This window comes from Syngnathoides biaculeatus, chromosome 5 (assembly GCF_019802595.1).
Source record: "Syngnathoides biaculeatus isolate LvHL_M chromosome 5, ASM1980259v1, whole genome shotgun sequence".
Lineage (NCBI taxonomy): Eukaryota > Metazoa > Chordata > Actinopteri > Syngnathiformes > Syngnathidae > Syngnathoides > Syngnathoides biaculeatus.
In genome coordinates, this window is record NC_084644.1 from 5,505,275 (window position 1) to 5,528,605 (window position 23,331).

General features: G+C 43.1%; 2 protein-coding genes across 2 annotated transcripts; one reads left to right on the forward strand and one right to left on the reverse strand.

The window, feature by feature from the left end:
• Positions 1 to 642: 642 nt before the first annotated feature.
• stmn1b (stathmin 1b) lies at positions 643 to 8,271 on the reverse strand. The gene is made up of 7 exons (XM_061819256.1): positions 8,121 to 8,271; positions 6,923 to 6,955; positions 3,832 to 4,004; positions 2,505 to 2,657; positions 1,347 to 1,499; positions 1,092 to 1,283; positions 643 to 1,010 (listed from the first exon to the last, which is right to left on the reverse strand). Exons 2-7 carry the CDS (start codon positions 6,936 to 6,938, stop codon positions 972 to 974), a joined length of 726 nt encoding a protein of 241 aa, XP_061675240.1. The 5' UTR covers positions 6,939 to 6,955; positions 8,121 to 8,271; the 3' UTR covers positions 643 to 971.
• Positions 8,272 to 11,817: 3,546 nt separating this feature from the next.
• On the forward strand, positions 11,818 to 21,985 carry serinc2l (serine incorporator 2, like). The gene is made up of 10 exons (XM_061819253.1): positions 11,818 to 11,975; positions 12,622 to 12,783; positions 12,873 to 13,060; positions 13,565 to 13,644; positions 13,769 to 13,906; positions 14,006 to 14,175; positions 16,371 to 16,461; positions 17,900 to 18,050; positions 18,146 to 18,355; positions 20,262 to 21,985. The coding sequence occupies exons 1-10, from the start codon at positions 11,937 to 11,939 to the stop codon at positions 20,398 to 20,400; spliced, it is 1,368 nt and encodes a 455-aa protein (XP_061675237.1). The 5' UTR covers positions 11,818 to 11,936; the 3' UTR covers positions 20,401 to 21,985.
• Positions 21,986 to 23,331: the final 1,346 nt, after the last annotated feature.

The window sequence follows — 23,331 nt, forward strand, 5'->3', positions numbered from 1 at the left end:
GTTTACATTTTACATCTTAAATTGGGCGGCATGGTGCCTCAGCTAGTAAAGCGTTGGCCTCACAGTCCTGAGGTCCCTGGTTCAATCCCAGACCCACCTGTGTGGAGTTTGCATGTTCTCCCCGTGCCTGCGTGGGTGTTCTCCAGGCACACCGGTTTCCTCACACATCCCAAAAATATGCAACATTAATTGGACAATCTAAATTGTCCCTAGGTGTGATTGTGAGTGCGACTGTTTGTCTCTTTGTGCCCTGCGATTGGCTAGCAACCAGTTCAGTGTGTCCCTTGCCTCCTCCCCGTTGACATCTGGGATAGGCTCCAACACTCCCTGCGACCCTCGTGAGGATAAGCGGGAAAGACGGATGTTTTTGTAATGTGGGAAGAAACCGGACGAAACCAATGCAGGCACAAGGAGAACATGCAAACTCCACACAGGCAGGGCCGGTATTGAACCTGGGTCCTCAGAACTGTGAGGCCAACGCTTTCCAACTGCCCCACCATGCCGCTGGAAGTAAAATATCGAGCTTAACTTGGAAGGTAGGCAGTGAATGAGTAAAGGAGGAGGTAAACCCGGACCTTTAACCAAATCGATCGAGCCAGTCAACCTGAAAAATAGCCAGCAGCTCAAATATACGAGCCACAATATTATCCACGTCAAGTTTACTTGTCGTAGTGAACGAATACAAACAGGGTCAATAAAGGCAAAGAAGGAAAAGAACAGTACCTGCAACTATGAACAAACGTGTCAGAAGTGCTGAATATTTTCGGACCAGTATAACAACTGGAACGGGCAAATATAGAAAAACAGTTACCACCACCACCACCACCACAAACACTAACACTACAGTGTTATCAGCTGCCAACAGGAATATTTGTGAGAAAGGCACTAAAGCTTATGCTGGAACTAGCACAGTAAACGTAAAGCAACCATTGGCTTCGAGCTGTAGGAATAGGTCGTTTCTCTTTCCATCTTCAGGCCCTTGTCTTCTTCAGCTCCTCAATCTTCTTATCCTGTTTGAAAAGAAACGGATTACAAAGTTGCTTTTTTTTTGCAACTCTGTTTGTTGCCAACTTTAAAAAAACGGAAATCACCTTATCCTTGAGTTTCTTATCGAGGGCAGCCAATCGCGCTTCGCGGTTGTCTTTCTTTGCCTCCATCTTCTGATTCAGCTTCTCCTGAGTGGTCCTCATGAAGTTGCAACATTCATCCATGACCCTCTGGAGCACTTCTCGCTCGTGCTCTCGTTTCTCGGCCAACTGCTTCAGCACTTCGGCCTCGTGGCTCTGTCGGAGACGGAAAGTTAGCGTTTCACCTCGGTGATGAGGTTTTTCCTTTTCTGTGCTTACCTTGTATCGCTCTTCCGCGGCCAGCAGCTTCTGAGTGAGCTTCTCCTGAGTGGACTTGCTGAAGTTGGAGCCTTCGTCAATGACTCTCCGGAGGACTTCCTGCTCGTGCTCTCGTTTCTCGTTCAGACTTTTCAGCACTTCAGCTTGGTGGATCTGTCAGGAAGGGGAAAAAAATACTTTAAACTTATCAGGTCATCTATGAGGGCAGCAGAACAGCGGAGAGATGTTCAGTGGGTGTGTCAGAAAAATTTAAGGTGGAGGTGGGACTGCATCAAGGATCCGCTCCGAGCCCCATTCTGTTTGCGGTAGTAATGGATAGGCTGACAGATGAGGTTAGACTGGAATCCCCTTGCACCATGATGTTTGCAGATGATATTGTGATATGCAGTGAAAGCGGAGGAAATATTAGAAAGATGGAGGCATGCATTGGAAAGGAGAGGAATGAAGATGAGCCGAAGTAAAACAGAATATATGTGCGTGAATGAGAGGGGTGGCGGGGGGGAAGAGTGAAGACATAGCGAGGGTGGACGACTTCAAATACTTGGGGGTCAACAATCCAGAGCAATTGTGAGTGTTGGAAGGAAGTGAAGAAACTGGTCCAAGCAGGTTGGAACAGCTGGCGGAAGGTCTCTGGTGTGTTTTTTTGACAGAAGAGTCTCCGCTAGGATGAAGGGCAAAGTTTATAAAACAGTGCTGAGGCCGGCCATGATGTACAAATTAGAGACAGTGGCGCTGACGAAACAACAGGAAGCAGAACTGAAGATGTTGAGGTTCTCGCTCGGGAGTGAGCAGGTCGGATAGGATTAGAAACGAAATCTTTAGAGGGAATAGCCAAAGTTGGATGTTTTGGAGACTAAGCTCGGGAGAGCAGACTTGGATGGTTTGGATGTGTCCAGAGGCGAAAGAGTGAGTATATCGGTAAGAGGGGGCCGAGGGATGCCGGTGCCAGGCAAAAGAGTGAGAGGAAGACCAAAGAGAAGGTTGATGGATGTTGTGAGGGAGGACATGAGGACTGTGGGTGTTAGGGAGGAAGATGCACAAGACAGGCTTAGATGGAAAAAGATGACACGCTGTGGCGACCCCTAACGGGACAAATCGAACGGAAAAGAAGATGATCCATGTGTGTTTGTCTCCGTCAATTCATGTTTCTGAGCTTACCTTGTGTCTCTCTTCTGCAGCCAGCATTTTCTGCGCAAGTTTCTCTTGTGTGTTCTTGCTAAAGTTGCAGCATTCGTCAATGGCTCTTTGGAGCACTTCCCTCTCATGCTCTCGTTTCTCCGCCAGGTTTTTCAGCAATTCGGCCTCATGGCTCTTAAAGGGGGTGGGAAGAGATACTGATTTTTAGTAACGTGCAAGACAGTGGATTTCATTTTTGCATTTGGATTTCCCATGATGCCATCCGTTCATGTTTGACGTGTGCAAGTTTTGTCGCTGACGTCAGATCTCGAACATCTACTACGCCAGGGGTGTCAAAACTCATTTTTGTCGCGGGGCCGCATTTTACTCACGGTTCCCTTCGGAGGGCCGTTCTGACTGTGAAACCATAAAAATCTTTGACTCATCAAATTTACATATTACATTTATGAACTCGTTTTAGGAATCAGAAATCGAGAGTAATGGGTTTTTTTTTTTTTCAAATATTGTTGTTTGGTAACAAAAATGCTTGTAATTTCTCAACGTTATCATTTATGATATGACAATATGAAATTTTGGTACAGACTAAAATCATGAAAGTTAATACGTGTGATTTGCCGTCACGAGCCACATGAAATCATGCGGCAGGCCGGATCTGGCCCCCCGGGCCTTGAGTTTGACACCTGTGTAGTACACAATTACTTTTCTGGAAACTCAGTTTGTTGAGCCATTAAAACGGCATCAATATCTCAACATTATCATTTATGATATGACAATTTAAAATTTTGGAACAGATTTGAACAAAAATCATGAAAGTTGATAAATAATTTGCCTTTGCCGGCCACATAAAAATCATGGGGCAGACCAGATCTGGCCCCTGGGCCTTGAGTTTACACCTGTGTACTAAACACTTTTTTCAAGAAAATCAACAAAGATTTAAGCCATTAAGACTGCCTGAAGAAGAAAAAGACTTTTTCTACACTTTATATATTTATTTATTCCCCAAACAGATCTATGTTGGGCTTAGTGACAAAATATGACTGAATATGGTAATTCACCCAAGGCCAGCAATAAAAAGATTTTAACCGCTGTTTTTTTTCCTCTTTAGAATCTTAAAAAAAAAAGGTAACAAAATTTGTGCAACTAAAAAGTTTTTGGAGCATGTTCTGTTCTCTAAAATTAAAAAGATAAAGGATAAAGGCTCCCAGGTGTGTTGGAGCCCGTTTTATCTGATTTTCAATGTAAAACCTGAACTGCAATTTAGGACAAATAAACCTATTCATAATTCTTTTCCCCGTAGTTGATAAAGAAATCAAATGTTAGCTCTCCAAACAAGTCACGCTGAAGATACCTTGCGTCTCTCGTCTGCAGCCTCCAGCTTCTTCATAATCTCCTCCAGCGACGTTTCCTTCTTTTGGACGGGGGACTGCAGAAACGGCGCTTTTGCATCAGGAGAGGTGGGTCGCAGGATGAGCTCAAACGCGTGACCCGACGCACGCTGGTTCAGCTCCTTGACTTGGATGTCTGGGGAAAAAAAAATAATAATAATTAAAAAAAAAAAAAAAAAAAGGCACGCGTAGGAGTGGAGCACTTAAACTGTTGAGCTCAATTACGAGGGTGAATCCTTGTGATATTTCATTCCTATTAATCAGATTTCTTGGCTTTTACTTGATAAACTGGCCGAATTCAATTTAAGCCTCTCTCATGATCGCCCAGTGAAACTGACCACCCTGCTTCTATATTGCCGAGGAGCGACTATTAAATCGAACTGCCCAACCGGCCGCGATAGACGTCACACGCCTTCCAGTTTAGAACGCGGTTGCCATTTTGGTTGGGTGAATTCGCGTAAACAAAACATAACTAAGCAGGAATCATTTCAGAAAGGTGACTGAATGGGGGCGCACTGCTATGTTATCGGGTATTCAAACAAAAATGGCCGATCGTAAAGTCATTTTCTTATGTCAGAGTTTGCTCGGAGCATTTTGTTCTTGGTAAGTATTGGATACCTTTTAGAATTTCCCACCTACTTAGCAATAACTAAATTCTGCAAAGTACAAGTATTCTTTAGAGCAGGGGTGTCAAACTCATTTTTGTCCCGGGCCACATTGTAGTCACGATTTCCCTCACAATGCCGTTATGACTGTGAATCCATCATATTTACAGATGAAATTTATGAAATAGTTTAGACTCAAATAAAGTATATGGTTTTTCAACTATTCATGTTTGGTAACACAAAAACGCTTGCAGTTCTCAACTTTCTCACTTAAGATATGACAATTTAAAATTTTGTTACAGATTATCACAAAAATCGTGGAAGTTGATACAGATGATTTGCCTTTGCGGGCCACAAAATTATGTGGCGGGCCGGATCTGGCCCCCGGGACTTGAGTTTGAAACCTGTGCTTTAGGGCCAAGGGCCTACATAATACTCGTGTGTGTGAATGTAATGAATGTCTCCAAAATCTTTATTTTCTGTTTTATTATAAAAGGTGCAGGCTCCACTTGAGACTTGTACCGGTTGAACCTCTCTCTCAAAAATGAAAATTATAATTTACACCTCTTTCGTTGTATAATCAACAAAATGGACCTTTCCAACCCGTCAATCACTCGTAAAATAATAGCCAATCAGATAGCTGCAATGTCTTAACACACCCCTGCCGCCATGTTGTCCCACAAGCAATGCTGGTTGTCAGTAGCGGGCGCTTGGAAAAGTTAATGTTACGAAGAAAATGGTCCTCAGGTGCGTGTAGGGAACGTGCAATTCTGATGAAAGATATCCTGCTAGGATACGAGGGGCCCGATTGATTCATTTTCCAAAGCCTAAAAACAAAGTTGACGATGTGTCTACCATTGATTTAGGCTCACGGAAAAGCGCACGTACAATTAAATGCGGACAATATCAACAAAACACAAGGCTGTATGTTCGAAGGTAAGTGAGGGAGAAGTATCTTCTCGTTTGACTGAATTATTTTCAGTGCTTTATACATTGCAGGAGAAGAACTTTCACTTTGTTAGCGTATCACTGACCTGCTGAACGAAGTGTGTCAAGTTTAATGCCGAAGAGTCGGGTTAGTGACACGTAAATGCGCCACGTCATGCAAGAGAAAAGTCTATTCGCCTATTTGTATCACATCGGACTTTTAACCCTTTCCGGGCAGTGGTGGCAAATTTGCAACAGGTTTAATATAATGGAAAATTTTAAGTCCAGAGTATCATTTTCTGAAAGTATCAGATTTTTCTATGTGCAAATATTTATTTGGTCCAGAAAGGGTTAAAACAGAGCACTGTGTTCCATCACGAGCCAAGTCAGATGAATACACCCACTCACTTATAACTTATATAGCTTATTACTCGTGATCTTTCCTAGTAAAAAGTACTCACCCTAAATTACATGCGCAGTACGATTCCACTATTTCATCCTGTTGGATTTCAATATGAAGTTTGTGATGTGTCAAACTTTTTTTTTTTTTTGCAAATCGATCAATGTTTCGCTGTAACTTTACATTGCATACTGCTGTCCAAAATCTTAATTCCCTGTAAATATTCCTGTGTGAAATAGTTGAGACCTCTCTGGAGAACCCTCTTGGATAAGTCTGACGCATTTGGCAAAAAAAAAAAAACATACCCTAATATTATCTGGAATATGCGATAGAGAACCCAGTTCAAACCTGTTATGTTCAGTCGCCATTTTGGAAGATTGTGGGGCATGGCAACTGTAGCTAAAGGGAGGGCAGAGGTGAAGATCGCCAGTCGGAAAGGTCCAGTAGTTGTAGGCCTACAGACCTTTGTAATTCTTTAGTCGGTCCACGGTATAAGCGATTGTTGAGAAGAGCCAGTTGACGACGTCTGGATTGGTTACAGACGCCCACAGTTTGAAATTCTTGCTCCACTTGTTTTTCTCCAAGGTTAGGATTAGCTAAGTTAACTTTCCAAAGTCTTTTTTGGCCCTCATGCGTCACTTTTAACAGTCGTACGAACATTTGCGTAACTCCAGTCTGTATGCAAAAGCGATGAGTGAACCCATCCAACATGGCCGCGTGCCCAGCAGGTAGTCACGTGGTCGAAAACAGTCTATTAAGGGGTTAACACGGCTTTCAGCTATGATTCAGATGCACCGCTACTAAGCTGTCCCACAACAATTTATTTGTCTTGTCCCACGCAAGAGAAATTTGCAAAGACCAACGACGAGAAAACTATTTGTATTGTAATTTTTTTTTTTTTTTTTTTTAACATGCCCAATCCACAAATGACCCAAAGCTGCAGTATATCCCTTCAAAGAGATGAAAGGGACTTCAGGGTAACGATTTTTGGAAATTACACACATAAAATTCACTTTGCATTCCTTATTTTAGGAGAAAGCATTGAAATGAGTCAAGTTTGCTGGTTAATATTTGTCAAGTAACTATTATTCCAAACGCAGTACAAACCAGTCTCGCACTCACCTGCAATGTTGTCCATTTCAGCTGAGAGGTTGCCTGTATGAAATCACGAGTGGAAAGAATAAAAACACGATTAATCAATATATGTAATTGAATTTTTCTATTCCAACCCCAAACGGTCCACGGAGCTCCGTCGCCTTTCTGCAAATGTGCTCAAACTCAAAGCAAAAATCTCACGTTTGGACAGACCATTGGTCAAGCATGCGAATTATATCTTCAAGCGGATTCTCAAAGTGAGGTGCATCAGGCCTCTCGGATTATCCACTAAAAACTCCAAGCGCGGTATTCTACAAAGTTAAAAAAAAATATGCATTTTAAAAAGTTTGCTTCTGAAACCTTCTGGTGCTATTTTTATTTGACCTTTGTTTGCAATATATTTAAAACAGTCGCCTCATTTTTCTATACACTATTTTTAGGTTAAATGGATGTAACCGCAACATAACCCCGGCTGTGATTTTCTATTTTTTTTTTCCACAGAACAATCGAATTTCTAGAAAAATTCTATAGGACTTGGGTCCTAAAGTTCTACAGCTCTTTATAAATTATTTAGAAATGTTCTATATTATTTTTTAGCAGGGAAAATAATGTTAAATGTACATTTTAGGGTGCAAAACTTTTTTTTTTTTGGATGGTAAATTGAATGGTGCCAAATGTTTTCGAACAGTTGCCTTCGAAAAGTCCACTTGTGGCACACACAAACAGTCATAAACAAACTTCAGCAAACAATAATATCATAAAGAATCCTGAAACGACTCCTAACTGTTGTGTTACATAATTTGGAACAAGTCTAAACATAGTTCTCTGGTTCACCGACGTCTTCGCAGGTTTGAGACAAACAATGGCTGCTTGCATGTGCGTGTGTTGGGGGGGTTCAAACATGAAGGGGGGGGGGAGCAAGCAGGAGAATTACAAAGGCTGATTTTCACAAACACGTGTGAAAAATGTTAGATTACATAATTTAAACAAATGTTACAGCGATATATGTATGTATGTATGTAGTACGAGTAGTGAAATAAAAACCCGCGTCTCGCTCCAGGTGGAAGGTTCCATTGTAGTCACCGTCGAACGCCATGCCAACGTTCCCCCCCCCCTTTACCTCAAACTTTGTCGAGATGCTTCGAAAGCCTCTTGAGCTTACCCACGCAGCGAGTGAGCATTCTGAATATCTATTAAAACGGGCCGCGTCAAGCATTGTTCTCACCCCGGCAGCGTTTGAAGAACCCCAAACGGAAAAAGTGGTGCGACCGAGTTGATTTCTTGAACTCGACCCGCCAAATGAGGAGCCTCGCGCACAAAATCAGACAACGTGACGTCTTATTGAGCTCTCGAAGCTCATTGGTCCGAATCCGCCAATCAGAGGGCGGAGTGACGTTGTGATAAACAACCATGTCGGGCGGGAGACGTCACGCCAAAAAAAAAAAAAAAAAAAACTCGCCTCGAAACTTTGAAACACGAATTAAACGCTTAGAACTTTTTTCACGGGTCTGACATCACCTGTTAAACAAAACTGTTTAAAAACGGTGATGCTAAATATCTGAATAGTGTCCAGTGTTGTGTTGATATTAAGGACTAAACATATCCGCATACATTACTCCAGATGATAATGCAAAATCATATGCATATATCTTACATTTACGAACTGAATTCAAATATTTGTTTATGAAATGACACCCATGTCGTCCATTCTCTTCACTTCGGATCGTTTCTTTTGGCTGCACTGCTTTGACTCAATGTATGTTGGATTGTTTTAGGTACAAAAATGTGTTTATAGAGTAGACTAGCGTCTAGAAAACGAGTGGACATTCCTACTATGTTCTATGTGGTGGAAAATAATATTTATTATTATAGGAATACATGAAATTGTTTATACTAGGGCGGCACAGTGGCTCAGCTGGGAAAGCGTTGACCTCACAGGTCTGAGATCCCGGGTTCAATCCCGGACCCGCCTGTGTGGAGTTTGCGTGTTCTCCCCGTGCTCCGGTTTCCTCCCACATCCCAAAAACATGCAACATTATTTCGACACTCTAAATTGCCCCTAGGTGAGATTGTGAGTGCGACTGCTTGGTTGTCTCTATGTGCTTTGCGATTGGCTGGCAACCAGTTCGGGGTGTACCCCGCCTCCTGCCCGTTGACACCTGGGATAGGCTCCAGCACTCCCAGTGACCCTTGTGAGGATAAGCAGCAAAGAACATGGATGAATGCTTGTACTAGCTATCTGTGACTAGCTCGAAAATGTGTGGGCAACCAATTAGCCAAGCGACTGTTTCTGTAATCAGTAAGATTTCAAATTCAGGGCAGGAGCACTGACCCTCGATGACTTCACCATTTTTCCATTTCTCTGATAGGTTGGTCAGCCAACCTATCAAGCAAAGTTCACCTTGAAAAACAGGTCTGTAGCAATCTTTAATCTCTGGTGAGTATTGCATTTCATTACATTTGTTTTTGTCATGTTATTTAATAAACTTTGAGCGTTAGAAGAATTTAAGGTGGAGGCGGGACTGCATCAGGGTTCCGCGCTGAGCCCCTTTAAGTTTGCGGTGGTAATGGATAGGCTCACAGACGAGGTTTAGACTGGAATCCCCTCGGACCATGATGTTCGAAGATGATATTGTGATCTGCAGTGGAAGCAGGGAGCAGGCGGAGGAATAATTAGAGGAGGGCAGAGGGGGAAGTGTGAAGCTCTGGGGAGAAGAGATGGCAAGGGTGGATGACTTCAAATACTTGGGGTCAACAATACAGAGCAATGGTGAGTGTGGTAAGGAAGTGAAGAAACTGGTCCAAGCGGGGTGGAGCAGTTGGTGGAAGGTGTCTGGTGTTTTATGTGACAGAAGCGTCTCCGCTCGGATGAAGGGCAAAGTTTATAAAACAGCGGTGAGGCCGGCCATGATGCACGGATTAGAGACGGTGGCGCTGAAGAGACAACAGGAAGCAGAACTGGAGGTGGCAGAAATGAAGATGTTGAGGTTCTCGCTTGGATAGGATTAGAAATGAGCTCTTTAGAGGGACGGCCAAAATTGGATGTTTTGGAGACAAGGTTCGAGAGCGCAGACTTGGATGGTTTGGACATGTCCTAGTACATTTTAGGACAGTATTGTAGTGCCCTTTGAGGATATCATAGTCGCTGATGCATTTCTGTCACTTTATTATCCGTTACAATCCATCCAAAATTTGCTACTGTCTCCAATTCACATCAAGGCTCTCCACACACAGCCTGACCGACTTGTGTCAGCTTTCAAGCTGGAATGTCCCTTTGCTCTTTCTTTTTTTTTTTTTTTTTGTTGACGTCACAAACAGGCGTAGAAAATGTAAGGACGTCTAAGATAAAGTTGAAGAATCCCGGACCCCCCCTCCTGGATGGAGTTTCCCCGTGTCTGGGTGGGTTTTCTCCGGGCACTCCAGTTTCCTCCCACATTCCAAAAACGTTCCAAATTAATTGAAGACTTTAAATTGCCCCTAGGTGTGATTGTGAGTGCGGCTATTTGTCTCCATGTGTCCTGCGATTGGCTGGCAACAAGTTCAGGGTGTACCTCGCCTCCTGCCCATTGACAGCTGGGATAGGCTCCAGCACTTCCCGCGCCCTTTGTGAGGATAAGCGGCTAACAAAATGAAAATGGAAATTAATTGGACACTCTTAAATTGCCCCAAGGTGTGATTGTGAGTGCGGCTATTTGTCTCCATGTGTCCTGCGATTGGCTGGCAACAAGTTCAGGGTGTACCTCGCCTCTTGCTCATTGACAGCTGGGATAGGCTCCAGCACTCCCCGCGCTTCTCGTGAGGATAAGTGGTTAAGAAAACGAAAATGGAAATTCATGGGACACTCTTAAATTGCCCCAAGGTGTGATTGTGAGTGCGGCGATTTTTCTCCATGTGTCCTGCGATTGGTTGGCAACTAGTTCAGGGTCTGCCCCACCTCCTCCCCGTTGACAGCTGGGATAGGCTCCAGCACTCCCGTGACCCTCGTGAGGATAAGCGGCTAAGAAAATGGATGGATGGATGAAATTTAGGAGGCAGGTCATGTGAGACAACAGAATGTTGCCATCTTGAGACCGACTTTAACCAAATCAGGGTGCCCACGTATTGACAACCACGCCATATTTGTCTATTTTCCCTTCCTTGCCATTAAACTCAGCGAAGGCCCAATTCGCCGATGTGTCGGAAAGATTACCCTCGGCAATTTTCGATGGTGTGGAGTGTGTTTAAGAGTGATTTTTGCTGCCCGATTTGCTCGAAAAGCGGTCAGATCAACAGTTGTAAAATATCGCGAACGAAGTCGTTCATCAACAGCACAATTTCGACCACCCCCGAGAGATTTCACATTGAAAATGTAGAAAACGGAGATTTTCAGATTGAAGGTGTAACGTCTTTAATAAACAAGAAAGATCCTGTTGGCTAAATTCAAATTCTGTGGAAAACCACACCAGACTTCAGATTTAGAAGAGGAGAATCACAAGCTTGCCAGGGAAAAGAGCGAGAGGAAGACCAAAGAAAAATGGTTGACGGGCGACCCCAAACGGGACAAGCCAAAAGGAAAAGAAGAAGCGATCTGACCACAGAGCAGAGCTCCACTGAAGACAAGAGGAAGTTATGCAGCCATCACTAAAATATGGGCACAAGACATACTTCAATAGTCACTAAAAATGAAGTCAAAATTGCGCTACACACGGGTTAGCGACCAAACATGGCGGCGTCATTACAAAATCCAACGGGAACGGAAATAACTCGTAAAATTACCACACAAGTGAGTATACAGTACTCGCTATACCATATAAAACGCTGTTTTGGACCATATGTCAGCGTTTAATATGTTTTATATGGTATCGCGAGGTCAGTCAAATCGACTTTGCTAGTGTACGACCAGTCATGGAATATCCACGCCAGTAGGTGGCGATGTTTGGCTCGAGGGCGAGCTGCCATCCTCCAGGAACAAATAAAAGGAAATTTACCGTGTGTGTCGTCTGACAGTTTCACGCGGAAGACGGCGAGAAAATCCAGCTGAGAACAACATTTTGGTGTCATCATGGGGGCCTGTTTGGCGCTGTGTTCTTTAGCCAGCTGTGTAAGTATTTCGTCTCAAATTTGTCGATACTTTCTTGAATGTTTTAGCCCAAAAAATAAATCAGCGGCGGTGTCCCAACAACACTAGCAAGTGAGTCGATACCGCCGAATAATGACGCGAATTATGACATATGTACGCGATAGTAAACGTGGAATACTTGGTGGTATTTTCTCTATATACGATTAAAAAGAAACGTTAGCAAAAGACTGCGACCTGAAGCTAACCGTCGTCTATGAATACGTAAAACCCGTGGGTTCGTTTTGAACCGCTTATGATATCTGTTTTGACCGGGGATATCATTTAATATTTGAGTTAAAAGGAAAACTAAGTGCTTTGCCTGAACTGCGAAAATATTTGTGACGCTTGTGACTTGGATAACGCCATTCCGTTCAACGACCAACAGGGGGCGCCTATCAGTTGTTGTTAAAGGAAGTCATTGTGCAATTTATTCGTCTCATTAATCTGTCAGTCAAATTAGTTGTAAGGAGACTCCCTGGTTCTACAGAAATTACCAGCACCTCGTCTCTCAGTACTAATATAATTGTTTTTATGCAAACATTACTATATTTTCATGGGCAAATGAATTGAAGGGACAAATTAAAGCTAAAGGTGTTGCCGTCTGTCTGTCTGTCTTCAATCCCTTCAGGCTTCCTGTCTGTGCGGCTCGGCACCGTGTCTGCTGTGCGGATGCTGTCCCTCCTCGAATAACTCCACGGTCACGCGACTGGTTTTCAGCTTCTTTCTGCTGTTGGGGACCTTCGTGTCGATCATCATGATCCTTCCCGGAATGGAAGCGCAGCTTCGCAAAGTGGGTGCTCTGACAACGTCTGAGTGTTTAGTGCATGGATCTTGAGTGTTGACTGGATTTTTTTTTTTTTTTTTTCCCGTGTCTTTCAGATCCCAGGATTTTGCCAGGGTGGAACTTCTATACCTGGCTTTGAAAACCAGGTCGACTGCGATATCATCTTGGGCTACAAATCCGTGTATCGCATGTGCTTTGCCTTGACCTGCTTTTTTTTCCTCTTCTTCCTCATCATGATTCGCGTCCGCAGCAGCAAAGACCCGCGTGCAGCTATTCAAAATGGGTAAAAAAAAAGTTAGAGCTTTGTTTTCACTTGTCGCATGTTTTCGAAAAGAATATTTGTAGCGTAGGCGGCACGGTGGTTCAGCTGGTAAAGCGTTCTGAGGTCCCGGGGTCAATCCTGGACCCACCTGTGTGGAGTTTGCATGTTCTCCCCAGCCCTGCGTGGGTTTTCTCCGGGCACTCCGGTTTCACTCCCACATCCCAAAAACATGCAACATTAATTGGAGACTCTAAATTGCCCGTAGGTGTGATTGCGAGTTTGACTGTTGTCTGTCTCTGTGCCCCGCGATTGCCTGGCAACCAGTTCACGGTGTCCGTTGACAGCTGGGATAGGTTCCAGCACTCCTCGTGAGGATAAGCGTCAAAAGAAAATGGATGGATGGATGGATATTTGTAGTGTACGAAATATTTACAAAAGACTAGTGGGGTGGTTAAAACGCGAGTTTGCACAGTTTGCTTTTGTTCCTCTGCTTGTACTGAATATTTGTTTTTGTCTGCTTTTCAGTTTCTGGTTCTTTAAATTTCTGATCCTGGTCGGGATTACCGTGGGAGCCTTTTTCATCTCCGATCCAGTGTTCAATACCGGTGCGAACAAAATGCATTTATAATTAACAGCCAACTTTTTGTAAGGCTGTTTTTTATTTACAGTTGACTGTTAAGTTAGTCACTTCTCTGTTTCTTTTTCTTTTTCTTTTTTTTTTTGGTTCAGTGTGGTACTATTTTGGACTCGTGGGCTCCCTCTTCTTCATTATAATCCAACTCATTCTCCTCATTGACTTTGCCTACTCCTGGAACCAAGCATGGGTAGAAAATGCTGAAAGTAATGGCAACAAGTGCTGGTATGCAGGTAGAGAACTTTAATAAGGTTTTCTTCCCCATAACTTGCCTCAACATCCGTAGATGTGACATAAATGTTTACTGATATGCATCGTCATGCGATTTCCAGGCCTCCTGACTTTCACCTTCCTCAATTATGCCGTGGCTTTCGCCGCAGTCGTGCTGTTTTATGTCTACTACACGCAGCCGGATGACTGCGCACAGCACAAGGTCATCATCAGCCTCAATTTTATCTTCTGTATCATCGTCTCTATTGTCTCCATCCTGCCCAAAGTTCAGGTAACTTTTTAAACCATATCTTGACATTTGTGTTGTATTCTGATCATGTCTTGCCAAATCTTTCTCTAGAAGGCACAACATGAATGTGAAAAAGCTGTTTCCAAAGTAAATCGCCTGTCGCCGTTAATTCCAGGCTGTTTGATGAGCTTCCTTTTTTTTCTATTTCTTGTCCGTCTATTGCCTCTTGTTGGGCTCTTTATGGATGTGCTGCTGCTTTTCATGATTTCATGCCTAGAAAGAGTACCTCAGATGCATTATTTGCCTTGAGGATGTGCTCGTGGAAATGTACAGAGAAGCTCAGAAGGAGCTACATTGTGTTTTTGTAGACCTAGAGAAAGCCGATGACCGAGTACCAAGAGAGGATCTGTGGTACTGCATGTGCAAGTCTGGCCTGGCGGAGATATATGTTAGACTAGTACAGGACATGTATGAGGGCAGCAGAACAGCGGAGAGATGTGCCGTAGGTGTGTCAGAAGAATTGAAGGTGGAGGCGGGACTGCATCAGGGATCCGCGCTGAGCCCCTTCCTGTTTCCGGTAGTAATGGGTAGGCTGACAGTGCTGCTGTATGGATCATTGTTGGAAATGGACTGTTTTCGACTGATGTCACACACCTTCAGGTTTAGAACGCGGTCACCATTTTGGTTTGGTGAATTCGAGTAACCAAGCAGGAATAATTTCAGAAAGGTGTATGAAACTCAAACATAAGTGGGTGTTGTAAAGCGTCTTTCTTTCAACTGCCAGCTGTGATCAAGAACCAGTGTGAGAAAACTTCGACAACTGTGTGCGGTCTCGTATTAGCAGAGGGGATCTGGCAGCCAAGTCATTCCCTTTTATATCATGCGCATTTCGTTCTTGGCAAGTATTGGATACCTTTTTTAGAATTTCACACCTACTTAGCAATAACTAAGTTCGGTGAAAGAGAAATATTCTTTAGGGCCTACATCAGGGGTCACCGACGCAGTGCCCGCGAGGACCATATAAGGCGGCCGCGAGGTATGTTCTAAAAACACCATAAGCCACAAATTGTTACTATTATTTGTGCTTTAAATTCCGAATCTGACTTGCTTACATGAATTAATTTTTTTTTTAAATACCTACAATGTCATTTACTACAATAAATTAAAACAAAAATATTTTATGTTCGTGTAATGAACTGAGTCTGAAATTTGCCGCAAATGGATCACGTCGCCTCAAAAGGTTGTTGAGCCCTGGCCTACATATTTACCCGTGTGTGAATTCAATGCATGTCCCCAAAATCTGTATCTGTTTTATGATAATAAGTTTGCAAAAACGAGTTATCGCACCACTAGCTGTTTTGTGAGTTGAGTTAAAAATGTAGCCGTGGAAGTGGAGAAAGAGCTGCGGGCTCCACTTGGGACTCGTCCCGGTCGAATCTCTGTCTCTCTCCCTCTCTCTCTCTCTTTGCGAGAGAGAGATGAAAATAATAACCAACATAATTTAACACAACACTGACTGTAATCATGCGGTTCATATTTAAATTACATTGTGCGGTACACTAACGTTAGCAATGTGGAGATACAACTTTCTTACAATGGATACCTCTGCATCTGCATGACGAACCCAGCCATTGATGAATTGGTTGTAGGCTTCCAGACCTTTTGTAATTCTTTACTTGGTCCATGGTATGAGCGCTTGTTGAGAAGAGGATATGGTTGACAATGTCTAGATAGGTTAACTACTCCCACATTTGTGTTTCTCCAAGGCATATGGGTCGATTATTGTCGATCAAAGCACACTTGTTGTCGTAACGGTTTCTTGAAACGACATCTAATGAGCCCCGATAACTTTCCAAAATCTTTTTTAGCCATCATGCGTGACTTTTTAGTCGTACGAACATTTGAGTAGCTCCGGTCTCTACGCAAAAGCCATAGAGTGAACGTCAGTCGAGTGAACCCATCCAACATGGCCGCGTGCCCCGGATGTAGTCACGTGGTCGAAAACCGTCTCTAGAAGCCATTTCGGGTCACTGCTACTTTGTTGTATTGTTTTTGTTCCTGATGTGTCTTGCTATAGTCTCACCGGAATCTTCTTGTCTTTTCCTGTGTGCATAAAAACGGGTTTATAGTTTACCCACTGAAGCTCCTTCTCCATAGAATAAAATTGTGGCTTTTAAAATGTTGTGCGGTACATCCTGAAACACATGGTGAGTGTATATTTGTCATGTTGCTTGCAGAAAGCCCAACCTTACTCTGGCCTACTGCAAGCTTCTCTCATCTCCCTGTACACCATGTACGTCACCTGGTCCGCAATGACCAACAACCCAAGTGAGTCTCACCACGTCTGTTTCGCAGTTGCAGCTCTCATAGGCAGTCGTTTTGTTGTTATTATTATTATTCCAACAGTTCCTGTATCGCTCAGTTCATCCCTGATATTCAAGTGCAGTCCTGTTTTCGTCAAGTCATGAATGTCTGGAAGTCCACATTTGAAATATCCCAGGTCACCTCCAAAGTCCCAAATTTGGGCTATGTAAACATTCATAGTGTGATTCTCTAAAGTGGGCGTGTCAATTTTATTTAGTAGAAACACTTTAATTTTGTCATACGAGTGTCCAGAAAAGAACACACAAAGCTTTTTCTGTTTGACCAAGATTTGTATCCGTTTTGTCCATTTTTGGCTAGCCCCCCGACCCCCACCTCCTTCCTCTAATTACCGTAATTTCTGGCCCACAAGCCGCGACTTTTTTCACAAGCTTTCAACCCTGCAGTTCATGCGGGGATGCGGCTAATTTGAGCATTTTTTTTCTAACGACCGCAAGGGGGCACTCAAGCGGAAAAGGTAAGAATGAGACCGGTGGAATATATGTGCAGAGGAAGTGACTTTTACCGGCCCTGTTAGCGTTAGCACTAGTGTTAAGCTCTATCTGTGTATCATCTTTCTTTGTGAATATCTCCTGTTTCAATGTGGGCACTTGCGGCTTTTACACAGCCACGGCGTATGTACCAAATGGCATTTCCTTTACAGATGTACTCGGTGAGGCTTGTAACCAGGTGCGCTCCGTAGGCCGGGAATGACTGTAATTGTCTACATGTAGAAAAGCAACTAGTGAGAGCCCACCTGTTTATGTTGACAGTGGTAGACTGCGCTCATCGCTAGTGACGTAGGTAATTTTGACAAATGAGCGGACTCCAGGCCCCTCGCTAGAAAAACATCTGGAACTCAGGAACGCGTAGACCATTTTAATTCATATTTTCCATGATAACTGAGACACCATAGTACCAATATTTCATTAGTAAAGATTGATTTGGTAAAATACGGGAGCGTTGATGCTTTGCCAAAAACACAGAATGTAATAATTGGTGGTAATGTCAATATTTTCCGGCAGAAGGAATTGCAACGGTACCCATTTCCAAAGCACATATTTTATTTATGAGTTAAACAAAAAAATAAGTCTGTAATCCACTCGTTTGCTGATTTTTAATTGGGTATGTCATTTCTAGCTTTGCAGACTTCAATGGAATCAGAAATCAAGGGTAATGGGTCTTTCAACTATTGTACAAAATGCTTAAAAAAATAAAACTCTTGCAATATCTCAATGTCATCATTTATGATATGACAATTTGAAATTTGGGTCCAGATTTGAACAAAAATCATGCAAGTTGACTTCGCGGGCCTCATCCGGCCCCCGGGCCTTGAGTTTGACACCTGTGCTCTAATCCATTGTTTGTAAGTATCTTTGTTTGTGTGTGCGGGGCGCCCTCTCAGATCGCAAGTGCAACCCCAGCCTGTTGAGTCTCGTGTCGAACGTCAGCACCCCGTCCCCCTCCGGTGAACACCCGCCGGGCCAGGTGATGTTGTGGGATGCCCAGAGCGTGGTCGGCTTGCTCATCTTCGTTTTGTGCACACTCTACGCCAGGTGGGTTTTTTTTTTTCAGGGCAGGAATCTCCACACAAATTCTCTTTTACGTGTTATGTCACGTTTGATCCTACGTACACTTCTTTGTGTCCCAGTATTCGGTCATCCAGCAACACGCAGGTCAACAAGCTGCTGCAAACGGAGGAGGGCGGCGGAGAGAGCGGACAAGTCATGGTGGGCGAGGACGGGGTCCGCAGGGCCGTGGACAACGAGGAGGACGGCGTGACTTACAACTACTCGGCCTTCCACTTTCACCTGGCTCTGGCCTCGCTGTACATCATGATGACTCTCACCAACTGGTACCTGTGAGTACGACTCTCCCGCTATTTGTGGGGAATGTAATTGAGAGACCCCCAGGTTTATAATTGCCTATGTCAATAGTTTCAAATATAAATGTACCACAAGCTTTTAAACAAATACCATAAGGTGCAAAAATAAAATGCACACGCCAACAAAAAGTGGTTGAAGTGAAATTCAAACGTGTGCCTACCATTTAACCAGTAAAAGTGCTAAAAATTGAACTTTTTGACTGGTATCTCAGAACACTTGAGCACCATGTTAAAGGAAAACGTAGACAAGACAGATTTGTAATATTTATGAAAATTTTGTTCGGTGGTTTGATTTCCATTGTGATTCTATAACTTGCATTTTCCTCGTTGTCTCCCCGCCCCGCCGGTGTGCAATTTTAAAATGCCAAGGAATAAAACGGAAATGTAAATGTAGCAACACTCCACGCTAACAAAATATGCTTGCAAAAAAGGAATACGTTATGACAACTGATAACCTGCATGTCATCCTTAGATGCAGTAAACTCGAGGAAAAAGTGTTCTTAAACTCAGTTAGGTGACGTAATCGAAGTTCGAGAGCAGGGATTACCAAACTTTTTGAAACTGAAAACTACCTTTTGCCTACCGATTAGTCCAATAGTCTTCCAGTTTAATACTCGCTTCTAAAATCACAAATTGGCCTAAAATCTTCAATGATGTCATTAATGATTGAAATACATTGACACTACGAGTCAAAAGTTTTGATCATTTCGTTTTAGAGCCACACAGCTGGCATCAAGTAACTCCTCAAAAGGAGATTTCGCAGACCTCAGCTATGTTCTGTTTATGTTTACCACTTACTATTGCTTTGTTTACTTCTACAACTTGCAAATGAAAGTGAAGGAGGAAAAGGTGGACGAACTTTTCAGCCACATTTCATTGAGTAAATATATGAAATTCATCACGGTCACTAAATATATAACTGCCCAGCCGTAATCTTAATTAAAGGGATTAAAAGAAACTACAGTCTCCCTTCTGTAGATACAGTGAAGAAAATAAATATTTGTTCCCCAAAATCTCACAATACGTGGCCGCGGTCATCCTCTCCTTAATACGGTGCAGTCGTCCTCCCCCACGTGCAGAAAAACACCCCCAAAGCATGATGCTAGCACCCCCATGCTTCACAGTAGGGATGGTGTTCTTGCAATGGAAGTCATCATTTGTTTTCCTCCAAACACACGGTTAGAGGAATTATGACCAAAAAGTTCCATTTTGGTCTCATCTGACCACAAAACTTTCTCTCATGACTCCTCTGTATCATCCAAATGGCCATTGGCAAACTTAAAACGGGCCTTGACATCTGACAGGTGCATCTGATTCAGGATAATACCTGGAGTGGAGGTGGACTTTTAACGGCGGACTAACCGGTCTTTGATGGTCAGAATTCGAGCTGATAGACAGGTGTTCAAATACTTATTTGCAGCTGTATCACACAAAGAAATCCTACATTGTAATTTCTGGATTTTTCTTTAGATTATATCTCACACAGTGGACATGCACCTACGATGAACATTTCAGACCCCTCCGTGATCTATCAGTGGGAGTACTTGCAATATAACAGGGTGTTCAAATACTCATTTTCTTCACTGTATCACACAGCTTTATCTTGGTGTTATTATTATTTTTATTACAGAAATATCAAATATGTGCCTCAAAAATTAAGACTTGGTGAATTTGCTCTCAGTAGGGATTTCTCACTGTACCTAAATTGCTGTTCATGGCGAGGTGAAACGCTGATTTTTGGCACCAGAGGGTGTACAAAAAGCAAAAAAAAAAAAAAACAATTCTGACACTATGTATATCGATTCGATTCAATCAATCGATTGGTTCACTTAAAGGTGCTTTTTTTTTTTTTTTTTTTCTTCTCCCCGCCCCCTCGCCACAGACCCGACACAAGCACCCACGACATGCAGAGCAGCAAGCCGGCCGTGTGGGTGAAGGCGTGCTCCAGCTGGCTGGGTCTCGGCCTGTATCTGTGGACCCTCGTGGCCCCCCTCCTCTTCCCCGACCGAGATTTCAACTGAGCAGCAGGTCTTTTGTTTTCATGCCTGGCTTTACTGATTTTCTTTTTTTTTTTCTTTTTTTTTTTTTTTTAAGGGCTGCATACCACAAATGGGCTGGAATGTCGTCTTTTTTTTTTGCCTTTGCCATTGTGGTGGCTGTTTTGAAGACTCGGTGTGATAATTAACTGTAAAAGTTTGCGGCAGGTTGAGCCACAAAAAGTTTTATTGTATTTACCCGTGATTCACCTTGACGAGCTTCCTCCAAAAACACCCCCCACCCCACCTGATCTGGCGCGACCACGTGATCTGTTATCTTCATGCTGAACTTTAGTTACCGGACTATCACGCAGGCTCAGTTTCGCAACACTGCAAATGTTTTTCGTTTTCGTACGTCACGCTCAAGACCAGAAACGGCAGGCAGACTTCCTGTTGGGCCGCTTCCGGATTTCCCTCCCCTTCTGATAATTTGAGGATTCTTTTAGTGCCGGGGGCAATGTGGGGAAACCTCCTTTCAAGGCCCCCCCCCCCCCCCCCCCCCGCGAGAGAGGAGTGCAAGTGTGAGATAAGAATAAGACGGCACACCCCGCAGATCATGACGAGGGTTTCCTTTTTGCAACTGGACTGTACACACGAGCACATTATTGCGCTCAAACGCCGGATGGTTACCGCGTTTGGCCCAGTTCAGCCGCGCACCAACCATCTGTACCCGCATAGCGGCAGGCGGGGGGAAACATATTGATCTTTGGCAACATGCCTTCCCCACGTGATCGGCGCGGGGCTCCCCGCGTGCACGCATATGTCATCGTTTCCATAGAATTGAGAATTCGAGACTGCAACGCGCACAACAAACGAGTCGGAAAACCTGTCAGTGCTGTTATGCGCGTCGCTTGTGGTTTGGAAGTAATTGGTGTCATTATGGTGCGGTTAAGAACATTTCAGTATGAATAAAAGGGGTGTTTTCCTCCGAAACTGAACACGTTGCCTTGTGCAGTGTTTCCCAACCTTTATCGAGCCAAAGCGCAAAAAAAAAAAAAAAAAATCTCACGGCACACCTCCAAGATAAAATGTCAATTCAATTTGGTTCATTTTATGTTCTGCATTTTTTTTATTTTTTTAAGTACCTCTTTCAAGATTGAAAGCATGAATGGGGGTGGGATGATAATTTGTGTAAATAAATTCCGTACCCCCACCTGATGAGCTCTCATGATACGTGCGTTGCGACAGTGTTTGGGAATCGCTGGTCTACTTTCTGTGACATTTAATTTTACTCCCAATTTTTTTCAGAGGAATCAAGTGTCTTGTTTTTAAGAAATAGTCCCGTTTTCGATCCATTTTGTTTTATCCGAAGCACTTTTTAAAGTCTTGCGCAGTTTTACCGTCATCACTAGGCCCGGGCGACGCCTTAAGCCGAATTGCCAGTTTTAATATGGGATGGAACATTTTCAAAAATGCTCCCAAGTGCCTCCTTGTTCTGATTTCATTAAGAATTGTGCATGCCTGTCGCGCTCTACATATGTTGAGTCAAGCTTTTAGTTATGAGACAAAATCTTTTGTATTGTATATGTGCATTGGTTTGAATACAAATTAAACTCTGTGACTCACTCTCTGACGTGGTGCTGTAATATTCATTACATAACAACATTCGGTGTAGCTTGTTTGCATCCAATTCTGCTCTGGCAGTGATTCACCCACGGCTGCAAACAAATTGTACTTAAATCTTTCTCTGTGCTGTCAAGGTGATGCAAACGTCTTTATTTAGATTTACATTAAGGTCAAGTTGTACAAAGTTTGGGACACGTACCGGTTTTATGTGGTTTTCATGTTCAGTTTGGAATGTGCGAATGATTTAGATCTGCATGTTGTCCATTTTTCTAGCAGAACACAGTTTATGTTCATCGCAAAGCAAATTTACTTTGTGTGTAGCGCGTTTCATACATGAGGTAACTCGTTACATGATTAAAAGCATTTGAAAACAAATGGGTAAAACATTTTAAAATGGGATTAAAAACAATAAAAATGACAAACAAAATTTTATAAAAAAGACAAAAACCGCGAACAGTGCAAGTAATATGATCAAAAAGTGGATATGTTCTAAGAAGCATGGAAAAAAAAAAAAAAAAAACGTTTTCAATCTGGATTTCAAAACATTCACACTTGAAGCTGATCTCACCCCCGTTGGCAACTTATTATTTGTGTGCAGCATAATAGCTAAGTGCCCCTTCGCCATGTTTGCTTTGGACTCTGCGCTCCACTATTTGACCCGAGTCAGTCGATCTCAGAGCTCTACTGGGTTTGTATTCTGTAACCATTTCTTCATGTGTTCAGGACCTAAATCCTTGAGTGATTTACAGACCAGTATCAGAACTTTAAAATCGATTTCTAAAGCGGACTGGAAGCCAGTGCAAGGACTTTAGGGTTGAGGTTATATGCTCTGACCGCTTGGTTTTGGTGAGAACGCGAGCTGCAGCTGTTTAATACTCTTTTTGGGGAGTCCAGTCAGAAGACGCTTACAATAGTCAAGTCTACTTGAGATAAAATCATAGAAGCTGTTCCTGGTCTGCTTGACACATACGAGACTTCACTCTAGATGTGTTCTTCAGATCGTAGAAGGCAGTTTTGTGTTTGATACGCTTGTTGAAAGTCAGGTCGGAATCAATCGGAACACCCAAGATTTAGGACTTGGTCTTTGGTTTTTGAAGAGAGACTCTCTTCTTTATTGCCAAAAACAATTGTCTCAGTTTTGTTGTGATTTAGTTGAAGAAAATGTTGTCTCATCCAGTTATTTGATTTAGACAGTGGCACAATACCTCGATTTTGTGTGTATTAACTGGACTGCTTCATTTTTCATATTGACTTTTTAATCCTATTTCCCTGTAATCTTAACTATAAATGGTCTTAACTCGTTCCTCGCTTTTTAATTATTGTCCCCGAAGGCAGCAGTCGTCGGCCTCC

Coding starts and splice junctions, on each gene's coding strand:
- stmn1b (XM_061819256.1), bottom strand. Junction 2,658..3,831: donor CTGCAGACGAGAGACGCAAG/GTATCTTCAGCG, acceptor ACCCCCTTTAAG/AGCCATGAGGCCGAATTGCT. Junction 1,011..1,091: donor ATAAGAAACTCAAGGATAAG/GTGATTTCCGTT, acceptor CTTTTCAAACAG/GATAAGAAGATTGAGGAGCT.
- serinc2l (XM_061819253.1), top strand. CDS start 11,937: ATGGGGGCCTGTTTGGCGCTGTGTTCTTTAGCCAGCTGT. Junction 13,907..14,005: donor CAACAAGTGCTGGTATGCAG/GTAGAGAACTTT, acceptor TGCGATTTCCAG/GCCTCCTGACTTTCACCTTC. Junction 18,051..18,145: donor TTGTGCACACTCTACGCCAG/GTGGGTTTTTTT, acceptor TTTGTGTCCCAG/TATTCGGTCATCCAGCAACA.